Raw genomic sequence first — 15,393 nt, 5'->3', positions numbered from 1 at the left:
GGAACCTACATATGTTGTGTCTCCTGTATTTTGGGGGAAGGGGACAGACTGGGAATGGGACAGGGCGCTTTATCCATTCCTTGGTTTTCTTCTCGATTCAGGTAGAAAATGTCTCAAAGACTCACTGGGGTACCTGTGGGAATGCTGGTAGTGTTTTTGATGAGAACCTAGAGAGGGGAGATTTTTTAAAAATTTAAGTGTTGTTAGAAGCAAGCAAGTAGGTAGGAACTGATACGCGAAGGGACAGGGTGGGGGGAGTGTACATCCAGGAGCAGTGTCTGGTCCAGCACCTTGGGGTTCTGCGAGAACTCGTAGCTTCTGTGAAGTTTGGGAACCCCACCAATCACAATCCATTCCACTTTGATTAAAAAAAAAAAAAGATCATTCAGGGGAATTCCTTGGCAGGCCAGTGGTTAGGACTCTGTGCTTTCACCGCTGAAGGTGTGGGTGCAATCCCTGGGCGTGAAACTAAGATCCCATAAGACGCGTGGCACAGTCAAAATAATAAAAAAAATTAAAAAAATAATAAAAATAAAGAAATGAAGTTGGTAAATATTAAAAAAAAAAAAATCATGCAGCTTGACCTATTCTCTTCATCAGATTTGACTTGGACTTACTTGTGGCTCTCTCCAAAAATCAACTTTGCCCTCAGAGAGGAGCTTTTACAATACTGAGAATATTCCAAAGGACATGCCATCTTAAGCGGCAAAGGAGGCACCCCCCGCCCCCAGAGGCTGCTGAACAAAGAGTGGCGCTGAAGGGAGCGTGTAAATCCCATAGGGGAGACAGGGAGTCCTGGTCGGCCAAGATGTGCAAGCCTGGAACGTCTGCTTACAAACCAGGAGTAGGTCTCCAGGAGAGAAACACGCATAGAATGGAGCTGCCCAGGACACGCATGGATGGTCGGGCAGGAAGGGCAGGGGGCCATCACCCCCCTCCCAACGCAGGTCAGGGGTCTGATTTCAGCAAGCACGTCGGCCCTGCCCACGTCTGGGGCTCGCTTCTTCACCTCCGCACCCTCAGTTCCCAGGTGGGGCTGAGCCATGACACTCAAGTGCTTACGCCGAGCCCTAGGGCCAGGTAACCACATGCTTATTTGTCCAATGGGCACCTTGTGACCTCCTCTGAAGACCCTCTCCCACAGTCCAGTAGGAGTGGAGATTATCAGGTTATAAATTGGTCCTTTAACACCCAGAGAGCACATCTTCACCTGCGGTGTGGATTCCATCCTGACCCTTCTTCCTGCGCCCCTCAGAACTGTCCATAATCCTCTGTACCCAAGTCCTGGTTGAACCCTATTTCTTCTTTTTGTTTTGTTTTTTTTTTGGCCGCGCTGTGCAGCATTCAGACTCTTAGTTCTCCAACCAGGGAGCGAACCTGCGCCCCCTGCAGTGGAAGCGCGGAGTCCTAACCACTGGCCCGCTAGGGAAGTCCCAGGTGAACCCTGTTTCTGCCAGGTTTTCTCCAGTGTGGGCACAGGACACACAGGCTGGGTTCTGTCATCACGTACCTTGGAGGGAGCAGCATGGTGACTCTCCCCAGGCGAGGCCTCCCTTTCCAGCCCAGACACACATAGCTACCTCCTTCCCACTGGCTTCTGCTCTCCTGGCCTCAGGGCCAGAAGCTGGCTGTGGAAGGGGGACACCACAGGGCCAGGCAGGGGTCAGAGTGGGAGGCTGCCAGGGCTGAGCTCTCCCTCCACGTCCTCTGCCAAAAAAACAGGAAGAGGAATCCGAGATGTGACTGCGCTGAGTAATTCCAGTCCCAGGCTCTCAAGTCACAGATGTAGAAACCACAAACCAAAGAGCAAAGAACAAAATCAAAAAGCCCGCAGTCTTTTAGACTTCTTTCCTCCCAACAGCTAGTTCCAGTGATGTTTATTACTCAGCCTGAGTTGGAATAACATTAGACAAAAATAGAAACAGCGTCTGGTTTTACAAAGCCTCGGCACAAGTCCTCTGATTTCTCTGTCCATGTCAGGGCCGCCTGCTGCTGGTACCAAAGGTCAAGGGAGCCCGGATGACCCCGGATGGAGCAGAGCCTGCACAGGGACGCAGGCCTCAGTGCTGGCTTGAGAGCAGAGCTAGGGAAAGACAGCCGGGCAACTTGCTCAAGCGGTACAGCCTGGCTGGGGATCCAGGGTTTTATGTCTGGGGGTGAGCTGCTGGGGCCCCGAAGAGACCAGCCCCGGACTCAGGGCTGATCTGGTTCAGAAGGACACGTAACCACATGCCAGCAGGGCCAGGGCTCTGCCCCAGGCACGGAAGCTGGCTGGGTAGAGGTCTCCACCATCCTGTGCTTGTTCCAGAGAAAGAGCCTTAGCGGGGGCCTCTTTGGGAACTCTGTCCCCAGGGGCTGGCGCGGCCAGAAGGGGCAGGCCACGCAGCAGCAGGGCCCCCGCTCGTCGTGAGCCCGCAGGAAGCCTGCCTGCAGTCACTGGCTGCTCACAGCACTGAGACCTCGCGCCCCTACCCTGGGGGCGGCCAGGGGTTCCACCTCCAAGGCCTCCTGCAGCACAGGGGGAGGTCCGGCCGCTTCGGAGGGGTTCGGGGGACTCGGTGGACCTCGTGTGCATCGTGAGATGGGGAGGGGCAGGGATGAGCAATGTAGCCACTTTCCAGGTGAAGCCAGTCCAGCCCAGAGGCCGGCTGCTTTTTGGACCCCCCGAAGTCACTGCCGGGCTCTGCACCGTCACCATGAACTGCCCGGGACTCCGGTCTCCCGGTCCTCTCCTGTGACGGGCAGGCCAGGCGGCCAGTGCGCAGGGGCTGCTATCTCAGGGGCTGCTTGAGCTCGAAGAGGCCTGTCCCGCCCTTGACGACCTTCCCAACCACGAGGCAGGCTGACGGCGACCTCAGCTCATCGTGGGATCCTGGGAGAGACACAAGAGTGCTCGTTAGTTGGCTGAGGGAGAAGTCAGGGGTGGTGGAAGGCGATGGGGGGCGGCACTCAGCACTGAGGCTGGGCGGGTGGGGCACCTCCGAGGCCACGAGGGGTGGTGCTGAGGCTCAGGGTCTGACGGGAACGAGGCCGCACTGCTCCTGCGTTTCAAAGAGAGGAAGACCCTCTCCCTCTTCTCCAAAAGGCAGAAGCAGCTCTCCCATCTGCTGCCCGCCCCTGCCAGCTGCTTCCCGCAGTGAGATGCCAAGATGTCCCCTGCATGTGAGGCGTGTGGAGAGGTGCCCGAGGGACGAGCCCATCTGCCCAGAGCAGACTCAGGAGAGGGGAGGCCAAGGGCCCCTGCCCACGACTGACCCATCATGGTGGCCTGCTTCAGAAACTGGAAGCTGGTCTCAAACGTCATCTGCTGCAGTGGGGAGGAGTTCGACCGGATCCCAAAGCGGTTCAGCGGCTTGTAGACACCCTCGAAGCACATGTAGTCAGCGACCAGGGAGAGGTGGCGGGGGTCAACGGCGATGCCTGTCACACGGGCGGCAACCGAAGGGAGGGTTAAGCAGTGATGAGGAGGCGATGGCAGCCGCATCAGCTGACACGAGGGCGCCCCCCTCCAGCTCCGTCACCTACTCACTCAGCTCCCTAACCCCCGACCTCGGCAGGCAGCCCTCCCTCCCCAGTCGCCATTACTACATCTCTCTCCACTTCCATCCAGCAGCACGGGAAGCAGCCGTGCAGGACACAAGACCCTAAATCACTGTTTGCACTTGGGAACTGAAACCCTGAAGGCAGGATGAGGAAGCAGACTCTCCCTCAGAGGCCAGCAGACGAGAAACACGCTAGGAGGCCTCGGGGACGGGACTGACAGGACTGACCCACAAGGGACTCCCTCTCCACGGTGGTTCTGAGGATCCCCTACGGGCTCCATGCTCACCGTGCCCCTATTTCGGTTCCCTGCGGAGCTGGATTGACACCCCAGGACCTCCCGAGCGCCGCCCGCAGCCCCTCTTACCGTACACGGCGAACACATCCTTGATCTCCTTCTCGATCACCCGCAGAGCGGCCTCGATGCCGTACGTGCTGGCCATGGCATGGATGTCATTGGAATAGAGGCGACGCAAATCCAGAACCTGGGGGAGGAGGGAGGGATTGGTTTGGAGGGCCTGGCCTTCTGCCCCTTCCTGCGGACACACCCCACCCAGGCCGACCCCCCCGCTTGGCTGGCACTCAAGCACAGCTGATGACAACGTGGTTGCGAGGTGGCCCAGGACTAGCGAAAGGAAACAGTGTAGGCAGAGCTGCCAACAGCACGCTGGCCGGGCCCCAAGGTCTGTCTCATCATCACCAGGGCTAGAGGATGACTTGGTACCTGCTTTACAGTCAACAGGAAGAAAGGTGTTTGTCTCTTTAATGGAGAGACCTGTTTCCTAGGACAGAGGCTTCCCCTGGTAGGCGAGGCAAGTTCCTCAGCAGAGACCCAAACGCCTCCCCCAGGCATGGGGAGCAGGGCTGGGCCGGCTGCATGGGGGTCAGCCGGGCCCTATCAGGGGCCTGGGGCTCCAGGTCGGCTGCCCCAGGGGGCCCACGGTGGCTCTGCACTGTGGCAGGTCACCCCCAGAGGCAACAGCAGAGACCCTGGTGGCCTGCCGGGCCTCGTCTGGACAAATCCCACGAGCACGACGCGGAGCTTGGCCTGTCAGTGGCCGGCTCTCAGGAGGCATGAGCTCTGCCTGCTGCGTCCTCCGGGAAAGCAGCCTGTGAGAGGCTCCGGGGCAGAAGGGGCCTTAGTGGGGCAGTGCTGTGCGGGGCGGGGGGGTGCATGTGAGGCCGGAGAGCCTCGCCAGCTTGGTGCGCACGGACCAGGGAAGAGTGAGCTGGTCCCAGCAACTCAGAATTCTGTGGGGAAAACTCGCGCCCGCGGGTCGAGAGCACCTCGGAAGGTTCTGGGAGGCTCCGTGAAGCTGGGGGGAAGCAGGAGAGAGCCCAGAGGAAAGGGTGGGGGAGCAGGCGGAACAGGGCGCACAGGCCTCTGCCGGGCGTGGGGGGCGGGGCGGGGCCCCTCTGCACCCAGGGCCTCCTTCACCCGGTAAAGTGAGCAGCCCCCAGGCCAGCGACTCAGAAAACTACTTCTTACGAGTGTACTTCAGGAAGGTTTTAATTTCAAGGAGAAGAAACTGTACTCAAAGCGATTTGGGAAACTCAGTTCCGTAAAGTTAAGCCGGTTCCGTACTGCAAGCCTTACCAGGCTCATGTGCATCAGGGATCCCCGGGAGGTGGGCCGGGAGGTGCAGACTCGGTTCGGGGACCCTGGGCTGGGAGCGCGAACAGCCCAGGAGGGAGTGGGGCCACGCACCTCGGCGTACTTGAACAGCTCCGGGAGGTTGATGCCTTCTGTGTTTAAGACGAGCTCCTTCTCGTTCTTACTGTTGGTGGTTTCGTTCAGGAGGCACCTCGTGATGCCCTTGGTTGCGTAGACGACAGCGCCTTGGGCCAGGGACACTACCAGGGAGCTCATGTCAAAGTTGACCTTGATGAGAGGGAGTTTCACCATCACCTGCAAGAGGAGGGAGAGCTGGGGCCGGGGAGAGGGCCGCCCCAGACCCACTGCCCGGGCTCCCCAGGAGACGCCTCCGGAGCCCCACTAGGGAACACCGCGGCCCTGCTGGGGTGAGCGGGTGGCGGGCCGGGCCTGTGAATGCTAGGTGCTTTTGCGGCCACACGGCAGTCACCTCCAGTCCGCTGAGGAGGATACAGCAGAGCAATGTTTTCACAGATGTCGGTGAGAACGGTGAAAATCACATCCACTCACACCACCCTTGATATCCTTTCAATCACCACAAAGCACAACACGCGTCCTTTCACGGGTGCAATCCCGGTCAAGGCTCCGTACCCACGCTACCACTTAGGAACCAATGAATCGGATCGAAGGAAAGGACTAGAACGCCAGTCTGCGTGTAGAGACATCCAGGCATCCAAGCCACCGAGTCTCTCAGGCAACACTGCAGTGCTGAAGCTGGGGACCAGGAACAAAGGCGGTGTGAGGAGTGAAGTGTCTCTGCCCGTCTCTATGACAACCGATACACGTCAACACACGTGTTGTGCTGAGGCCTGAAGTACAACGTGAAAGCACCCGTAGAGTCTGGTGGCTCAGATCCCCGTGCAGAGAGAGGACTGGCCCACGAGGGTGTGAAAGTCGAACGTGCGAGGCCATGACCGGGGGTAGCAGGTGCACAGCTGTCACCAGCCTCTTTAAGGGACCCGGGGTGGAGACGAGAGCAGCCGGTGGCCGCCCCGGCACTGACCTGGCACCACAGGCCGTCCTGGGTGTCGTACTGGTAGTCCTCGATGAACGGGTGGCACTCGCGCACGGCCCGCACCCGGCGCTCCACCGCCTCGGCGTCCTGGGGCTCCCGGCTGCGGGTGGGCTTCCACGGCTGCACCAGTGGGGCAGCGGGGAGCGAGTCCTCCTCGGGGCCTGAGCCCCCCTCCTCCTCCTGCGCCTGGGCCTGGGGAGTGCCTTCCCCGAGGACGGTCCCTTCCTCCTGCAGGTCCTCGCTGTCCTCGCCATCCTCCTCGTCCTCACTCTCGTAGTCGACCTGGCGGGGAGCGGAGCACAGGCCGCGTCACTAGGGCCCCACCAGCCGTTTGGACTTGGCCTGCCCAACAGGTGCCCCTGCAGAAGCCTCAGCTGCTGGCTGACCCCGGCCCTGCCTGCTCCGTCGGCCCGGCCGCTGTCCTCCTTGCTTCCCCTGGGGATGCCAGCCCCTCAGCCCCTGGGCCCCCTCCTCTGAGCTGAACCCCGCCCCGCGCCTCTAGCTCTCGCACCCGTGGAGCCGCTCAGCCCTGCCACACCGCCCTCTGTCCTGGCAGCAACCATGGCAGTGGAGGACCAGTAACGGGCAGGAGAAGGAAGAATTTTCATGGCAAAGACAGGAGGCGGCCCGACTTCCTCCCCCTCCCAAAGGCCTCTGGGTCCTCGAATCTGATTCAGACGCAGGGACGGCCAGCCCTTGCCCACCCGCCACCCCATGAGCACCGCCTTCTCAGTCCACTGGTGCGCTGGGCAGCCCGCCTTGCTGCAAGGCTCCTGATGGTTCCAGCATGACGCACAGGCGTGGCCTCATGCACCAGGGGGCGAGCCCTCATCTGTGACAAAGGGGTCCCCTCACCTCCTCCTCTTGTTTCTCCTTGCGTTTGGCGTCCGAGGCATCAGCGTCTCCCTCCTCAGCTTCGGCGTCCACGATGTGCCCCTCCTCTTCCTCGTCGCCTTCCTGCTCTCCCTGGGGTGTGGGGACAAGAAAGAGAATGATGAGCTCTAATACCCTGGTGAATCCATCTCTCCACCCACCACACTCACCCAGCCACCCACCCGCCCACCCACCCATCCGCTCATCATCGTTCAGCCACCTATCACCTTGCCAACTATCCATCTACCTACCTTCCACCCCCCTACCCACCCCTGGACCCCACGCTTCCTTCTCCACACCCTACATCTCTACACGCACCACTCGCAAAATCCTGCATTTACAAAAAAGAAACCAAAGAAAGGAAGTGCCAAGGCTTTTCAAGTCATGAAAAGAAGGTGTTACTCCAAGTATTTTTGTTATGGGTGGAGATGAAGGGAAAGAGTTGTCTTGGTATTTTAAAAGCCAAATATTTATACCTTTCTCCTGGCCTTGGTTCCTAGTTCCCTGTAGTCTCCTTCTGGGTGATCTGAGGATTAAGACCGGGCAGCCTTTCAAAGACATCCCATGCCCATCTGTGCTTGAGCTAGCCAACTGGTAGACCCCGGGGCAGGAGACCTGGCACTCTCTCTCTCTAGGTAGGCCACGCCCTCATTTTAGGGATGACGAGACAGGCCCAGAGAGAGGAGGTGACATAGCTGAGGTCACCGAGCCGGGAAGGGACAGGACCGGTCTTCATTGTGGCCCTGTCCAAGCACAGCACAGCCCTACCGACCGCCGGCTCAGATGACACCCAGGGACCTGCCCCACGCCGCTCCTGGGCCTCTTGGCGGATGAGGTACCATCAGTCCTGGACTGTTTTGCCTCCACGGGCTTTTCCCTGGCTCTATCCTTTTTCGTCACTGTAGCCCAACTTCCCGGCTTCAAAATGCCTCTCTGGTCCTTGCCTAGTACTCCGTGGGCCTCAATTCATCTGCCCTAGGTAAGGCAAAGGCAGAGTGAACGAAACCAGAAAAAGAACTTCCAAGACCTCAGTGGGTACCATTACTTTGAGTCTAACCTCAGGAGGAAAAAAACCACTGACAGAGGGGTCCCTGAGAGCAGAGAGATGGATGACCTGGGGCCCTCACCCAGGGCCCTCACCCAGGGCCAGGCAGACTATGCTGCCCGACGTGACCCGCCACACTCAAGAAGAAAGTGTTGCTTTCCGGCTCTCTCAGAACAGTGGATAAACGCCAAGGTAAGTGGAGAGATGGGCCGACAGCAGGAAGGGGCTCAAGGGGTACCGAGGATGGTCACAGAGCCGTCCTAGGAGAACTGACTCCGTGAGCCGCCATCCGATGTGCTTCCCAGCCCTGGACCCTCCCCCTCCCCAAGGGGCCCTCAGGGGACTCGCTCACCCGACTCCTCTCCGACTCGCCTTCGTTGTCTAGATCCCGCTGGGTAGCTCTCCGCGTGTTTACGCTTCTGAAAGCCGATGCTTTACTATTCTTCTTTCTGATGGATTCCATCAGAATTTTAAAGAATCTGAAACGAGAAGAAAGCCACGCAGCCCCGTTCAGTACCAGCACCTCCATTCTCCCCTCACTGTGGGGACAGGACGCTCTAAGGATCTCACACCCGCCTAAGGTGGACTTCTACAGGAGACGGAGACCCTGCCTCTCCCTTCAGCTCACTTCTCCCCCTCCTGCTGTTTCTGGGTGGTATATGGCGCATCGGAAGGAACACTGCTCCACACCCAACAGGCCTGGACTGAATACGTGCCCTGCCACTCCCAGGGTGCGTGGCCTCGATCACCACAGATGGCCTCCTGAGCTTTACCTCTCTCGTCTGGAAAACGCGGGTATTAATAGATACCATGCAGTCTTGCTTTAGGGATTAGAAACAACCCCACATCCGATACCTGTCATGGGGCCTGGCAGGCTGGCTGCTCAGCAAGTGACAGTTCTTGGTGCTGTGTGGTGGCCGTCTAACTAGGGTGGCAGGGCCTGCAGCGGGAGAGGGGCGTCCAGGCCGGGACGAGGGCCGCCCCCAGCCCGCCGCCTACCGCATCGCCAGGAAGTGGCACTGCTCAGGGCTGGCAACTCCCGTCTCCTTGGTGTGGGACCCCCGACAATTTGATGAGAGAACTAAGATGTGGAAGAGCTTATCGGGATCTCCAAGGCGGTGATAACTTACTTTGTGGCAGTAAATCATGTCGACAGGTTAGAAAGAAACCAATTTAAAAGGACCAACTTGAGGCACAGCCCAGAGGACCTTTCCTGGCCCCTGGGTCCTTCCCTCCTGAGTTATCTATTTCTTGCTTCCTCTGGGCCTCACCCTGTCTCCCGCCCCCTGCTCCTTTCCTCATATAACCTCTTGCCCGTCTTCTGCATCAGGCCATAGCAGCACATCAAACAGCCTTCTTTTAATTATATAAAGTATCAGTTCCTCATCTGCCCAGCCAGCCTTCCTGTGTTCTCCGAGCGCCTATGATGGGCCCACCATGTACCAGCCCTGAGGGCAAAGGAAGGATGAAAAGACAGGCACTTAGAGCTTTAACTGGAGAAGCAGGCAGGTCAGATGTTTACTATTTTGTTCATTAAAAACAAAAGACTGGGTCTTCCCTGGTGGCGCAGTGGTTGAGAGTCCGTCTGCCGATGCAGGGGACACGGGTTCGTGCCCCGGTCCGGGAAGATCCCACATGCCACGGAGCGGCTGGGCCCGTGAGCCATGGCTGCTGGGCCTGCACATCGGAGCCTGTGCTCCGCAACGGGAGAGGCCACAACAGTGAGAGGCCTGCATACCGCTAAAAAAAAAAAAAAAAAAAAAATCCCCAACGTTTTAAAGCTGTACAGGGTTTTGGCTGAGCTTCTACCCTTGGCAGAAAAAAGCCTCCTCACCACCGATCCAAGGAAGAGCCTGGTCACCAGGTGCTGTGGACAGAGACCAGAGGGCCAGACAGGGGAGAAGCCCGGCTTGACTTTAGAAAGATACGGGCCACCCGGGAGGAAGGGGCGGAAGAGATGTTTCCGGAAGGACAGGCTCTGGTTCAAGTCTCTGTTCTGCCAGAGCCTGGAGACAGAGACAGACGAGGGCCTTGACCCCATCTTTAAGTGTTGGGACCGCCCCTGCCCCACGCCTGAGCCTGCAGCGCAGACTGCAGGGCGTGAAATGACACGGACGGGGTGTGAAGCTGGGCTGCCTCCGCACACAGAAGCTGCTTGTCGCCTCCCTCTGCTGTGGGGCTGCCGCCCTGGCCTGTCCCTTCAGGTGACATCACCCCTCTGAGGCTCCCTTGCCAGCACTTCAATCCCCGCAACTGGCCTCAACCCCAATCCCCCACCTGCTCCCACCCCCTGCACGTGCATCGTTGGGCTTCTGTGCGGGCCATGTGCGCCGCCATCAATTTCCCCAGCCTCCCATCGACCTGCTGGAGCCGCGCCCAGGCCCACGGTGGGGTCTAAGCACAGATGGAGCCCCCCAAGAGACCTTCCCTAACCCCCCCCGGTGCAAATCCTCTCTACCCTGCCTGCCTCTTCTGGTGAACAGGACCAGTGCAGAACGTGACAGAAGGTGAGAAAGGAGAATAACCCCCTGAACGGTAAGTGGCAGGCATGTCACCTGTGTGCCAGAAGTTCTCCCGGGGGTACAGAGAGTCTGCCCTTCTGTGATTCTGCCCAGAGCCGGGAAACCGGAGGCCCACAGTGACTGCTCTGTGAAGGTCGTGCTGTTTGTCAGAATGTGGCAACCGAGGGGGAACCGGAGGGGGGCAGCTGCACAGAAACCTCCGTCCCACATAAATAATTACCAGCAGGGAACATGACCCTCGGCTGTTTCCGAAAGTGCCTGCCAACAGCTCCACCACCTGCTGTTTGCAGAGTCAGACCCACAGAAGCTCTCGCCGCAGACTGCCGGCTCTGTGTTACACGGCTGGGGACCGCAGGCCGTGGAACTCACACACCCCTGCCACCTAGCTCGGTACTCCTGCCACCTCACCACCCCGGCCCACCTTCCAGATCATTTACACACGTCCAAAGGGGTGGGCGCCAGGACAGATACTGAGGGGAGCTTCACGGCTTCTATACCTCCATCTAGGGAAGCGCCTCTGTGTCTCTATTTTTTTTTCTCCAATCTGTGTCAAAAGAGTCTCAAGATCCCACAGCTGGGACAGAAGGAGGGAAGAGAGAGAAGAGGAAGGGAGAAAGGAAAAAGAAAATGCTCCCGGCGGGGGGGGGGGGGGGGGGGGGGCTTTTCTGAAGGCACACCCCCATCCCCGTGTGGTCTCCAGGGGGCCTGCATGAGGCTGCTTCACTGCCCAGGCCTGGCAAAGGCAGCCCAACCACAGCCCCTTCCACGTGCTGCTCCCTCTGGCTCCCCTGCCCAAGTCACAGGGCAGCTCCACCAGGCGACTGCACATGGCTTTGTTCATCACAGCCTTGCAAGCGCACGGGCCCAATACAAAGAAGGAGCTGACTGAGTCTGTCACCACTGGGAAGAAGCCAGGGCTCCTCCTCACCAAGAAGAACTTTTAAAAAAGCGATGAATTTTCAATTCCCCAAGGCAACGTAAAGAGAAAGAACTCTGAGCACAGCCTGGGGCACGCCTCCTGTGACCTACCTGCTTGGCAGGTCCACACCTGAGATGCAGAGAAATGGGGCAGATCGCAGACTCCGCCTGCTCCTGGTAATTCTCAGGAGGCCACGTGATCCGAATTCCGATTTCTCAGGGAAGGGCCGCCTGGCCGGCACAGACAGCGGCACGCCTGGGAGTGGTGTTCCTCCCAGTTAATTAATGAGCCGGCAGCTGGGGCACAGACAGGTCTCCTGCGCCGTGACCCAGCACCCCGAGAGCACTGGGCCTGCCTGATAAGATGAGCCTCCTCCACCCAGGCGAAGAGCGACATAGGTGCTTCCGAGGCCCAGCAAGCTCCCCCGTAAAAAGGGCGGAGTTCACATCCAAGCTCATCTACCACAACACCCGCCATCCTACGTGCCACCTGCTTCGGGGGCCAGGCTGCAGCCAGTCCACATCTTCAGGTGAGGGCAGAACAGGGCCCATGGCAGGACAGTCACTCCCTCCCAGCCACACTGCCCTGGGGCCTAGCCTGTGAGCGGGCATCACTCAGTAAATATTTGTGGGATGACTGAGTGCACAGACGTCCTGCCTCAAGTCTGCCATCAGTTCTCTACTTCCAAGCAGCTCCGGAAAACCTGAGGGCTGTTCTAGACTCAAGACAGTGGTTAGTGGTCCGTGGCCAAATCCTGCTGACATATGGGATCTATTTCAGCCTCACCAGGCTTTTTTTTTTTTTTTAATTAATTAATTTAGTTAGTTAGTTAGTTTTTTGGCTGTGCTGCGTGGCATGTGGGATCTTAGTTCCCTGACCAGGGATCGAACCTGTGTCCCCTGCATTGGAAGCGGAGAGTCTTAACCACTGGACCACCAGGAAGTCCCCTCACCAGGCTTTTAAAAAGATATGAATTAGTTGCCAATGCTTACAAATTAGAGAAGATTTATCTAGAAAAAGTAAAAGCAAGCAAACAGCCAAAGAAAGAAAAAGGAGAGGCGGTTTTCTTCTTATTTTTCTGCATCAGAAGGTCTGGCCACCCTGGCCCACATCCCTGCCCGCTTGAGGCCGGTGACGCGCTCTCCAGCCGGACGGAGGCCCCCAACCTGCCTCACCGGCCTTCTCACCTGCCGGCCCCGCAGCCATCTGAGTCTGCACACTGCAATCCAGGGTCAGGTGGCCAGTCGGAAGTGCTTCGCTGGCTCTTCCTGGCTCCCCCAGCCCCAGTATGACCCCCATCCTACTCCTGCGCACTCAGCACTGTGGCCCGTGCTTTCCAATGGCCAACAGTGACTTGAACCGGACAGAAAATGGATGTTCCTTCTCCCCACCAGAAGGGAACCAGAATTGCTCTAAGAAGCTGAAGGTAACCCCAGTTATAGACCTGCGTTCAAGAGCAGCATGCCGTCAGCACACTGCTCCTTCCTAGCAGAATATAAGTGTATCAGGAACCGCATCATGACAGAAATTAACACCACGTGCTGGTCTGACGTCACAGCAGCACCACTGCGACGGGGCTCTGCTCTCTTTATGGTACATGACCTCCTCCATCTTAAAGCCTACAAAACCCGAGTACCCGAGACTCATGGGCCAGAGAGAAAAACAGGGGGCAGAGATGGGAATGCGGTTAATGCAGTCATACCCACAAGCCACATGAGGCTGCAGGACCTGTTCCTTTTCTAAACACCTCCTTTGAAGGAATCATTTGCGCAAAAGCACCCGGTCTCTGGGAGTCCTGTGGCCAGAAGCCCTCAAGGTCCATGACAAAGTCAAGCAATAAGCACGGCCTGAGTCCTGACCTTGTTTCCATGAAATGCAGGATGTCCCCGGGTCTCAGGCACTTTTCCTGCTGGTAGTACGCGTGTGGCAGGAACTGAAACCGCAGCTCGTACACCCGGAACTTGTTCTGTTTCTCCCCCATAGAGAAGGACTCCTGGACATCAATTTTCTCCAACACCTAGAACCAGATTGACAGACAGAAACCAATTTGCTCAAAGCCTGGGACTGAGCATTACAAGTGGGTTATGGGAAAACTGAGAGTTTGCAGGGACAGGGGCTGGGACCACAGGCCAAAATCCCAGAGAAACTCCAACAAGCTCTGCTGGTGTAGATCCCTCGGGGGGTGGGGAGAGAGACCCCCCCACACCCTGTAGGCACACCTCCAGAGAACGGCCTGGCTGGAGGGGGCAGGCTCCAGCGGGGCTGGTGAGCTGACCCAGAAGATGTCCTGATTCTTAAGGCACGAAGAATGCTGCAGACCAGTGATTACCTTTAAAGCTTCCTGATCCATCCCTGCTTAGCACCTGGCAGAGAAAGCCTCCCTCTCACTGGGTGGAGTCTAAGCCAGCGTCTGAACAGCTGGCAAAGGCTGTTCTGCCCGGATGGGAGAAGAGTTGGGAGGACGGATGGGAGGATGCAGGAAAACGCCTGCAGCCAGCCTGCAGCCCTGGGTCCCAGGGAGACAATTACCTCCCCGAGGCACACCCTGGTGAGCTGCTTCTTCAGGCTTTTCACTTTCTTCAGCGCTTTCTTGGTGTTGAACACAGGCACGCGCATCATGGGCGTCTTGATGTTGGCGCTGGCCACCATGAGAATCTCCCTCAACCTGTCACAGAACAAGGGCACATCTGGCCGTAAGAGGTACCCCGATTCTTTACTTTTGCGAGGCCTTTCTCATAAAGATGTCACAGTTCTTTGAGGATCTGCGAGAGACCACAGGATCTCGTGGGGGAGATATGCTGATCAGGGAGTCCCAGCTCTGGCCCCGCGTGTGACAGCAAGGGACTCTTCTGTCAGCTTCCTCCGCTGGAGCACGAGCTCCTCAAGGACAGGGCTGTGTCTTCTTCCTGTTTCCTATCACCTGTGCCTCGCAATACAGCATGGGTGCTTACTGAACGAATAAGAGATGCAGGGAAGGGAAGCAGCGTCTGCAGCGCTCCCACTGGGCACAGGGACCACGGCTAGACCTCGGCCATGGCTCAGTCAGCCTGCACGGCCCGACTGCATGGTGCACCCCGCCCTCCTCCCTCCCACAGGAAGCCGGGGAGCCTGTGTCACTCTGCTAAAAAGTAGCCGGGCCAGGCAGGCGAGCCTGATCTCTTTTCTTTCCTCTCACCCAGCGGCCACCAGCCTGCCAGGTGTGTACTTTTACCTGAAGGGCCAGGGCCCCTTTGGGTCATGTTCTAGGTGAGTGGCGCCCCCGAAGTTGGGCAACCAGACGGCCTGACCCCGGGAGTATGTAGTTTCACAAGCATCTCAGGTAACTTGGATACAGGAGTTGGTGGAGAGATAAATGGAGATGCTAAGAGGCCTGGGCATGGATCCAACCACACAAGCCCATTGGGCTCTGGAAATTCCAACCCTGACCCCTGCTTTGATGACACCCTCTCTCTCTCTCTCTCTAATGAAATGACTTCCTCCCCAGGAGTGGGCTAGGACAGACCCAGCCCCTGCACCCTCGCAGTCCCCCACCTGGGAATGCCCAGGGTGACATTCATCTCGCCTCTGCCGGCAAAGTGGAAGGTGTTCAGGGTCATCTGCGTGGAGGGCTCCCCGATGCTCTGTGCGGCCAACAGGCCCACGGCCTCTCCCGGGTCACACAGCGAGCGCTGCCACTTCAGCTGCAGAAGAGTCCTCAACCTGGAGGTGGGGCAGGGGACAGCAGGAGTCAGGGGCACAGACACTACCTGCCTGTCAGGAGCTGTCAATGCCACCCACAAGCAGGGCACATGGACCTGTTACCTCTCCCTCTTTCTGGGCTTGTTT

At 58.2% G+C, this 15,393-nt stretch overlaps 1 protein-coding gene across 1 annotated transcript in view; it reads right to left on the bottom strand.

Moving 5' to 3' along the window:
* Positions 1-1,855: 1,855 nt before the first annotated feature.
* Positions 1,856-15,393, bottom strand: part of POLR1A (RNA polymerase I subunit A) — a 76,917-nt gene continuing 63,379 nt past the window's right edge. The window contains exons 25-34 of the mRNA XM_060027416.1: positions 15,100-15,267; positions 14,098-14,233; positions 13,428-13,585; positions 8,480-8,606; positions 7,065-7,175; positions 6,198-6,491; positions 5,249-5,449; positions 3,908-4,025; positions 3,256-3,420; positions 1,856-2,872 (exon numbers count right to left, since the gene is read on the bottom strand). Of these exons, the coding sequence (XP_059883399.1) occupies positions 2,772-2,872; positions 3,256-3,420; positions 3,908-4,025; positions 5,249-5,449; positions 6,198-6,491; positions 7,065-7,175; positions 8,480-8,606; positions 13,428-13,585; positions 14,098-14,233; positions 15,100-15,267 (1,579 nt within the window). The 3' untranslated portion in view covers positions 1,856-2,771. The remainder of the gene's footprint in view (positions 2,873-3,255; positions 3,421-3,907; positions 4,026-5,248; positions 5,450-6,197; positions 6,492-7,064; positions 7,176-8,479; positions 8,607-13,427; positions 13,586-14,097; positions 14,234-15,099; positions 15,268-15,393) is intronic.

Source organism: Delphinus delphis, chromosome 12, assembly GCF_949987515.2.
Source record: "Delphinus delphis chromosome 12, mDelDel1.2, whole genome shotgun sequence".
Taxonomy (NCBI): domain Eukaryota; kingdom Metazoa; phylum Chordata; class Mammalia; order Artiodactyla; family Delphinidae; genus Delphinus; species Delphinus delphis.
Note: the sequence above shows the minus strand (reverse complement) of the source record. Positions and strands in the feature narration are given on the sequence as shown.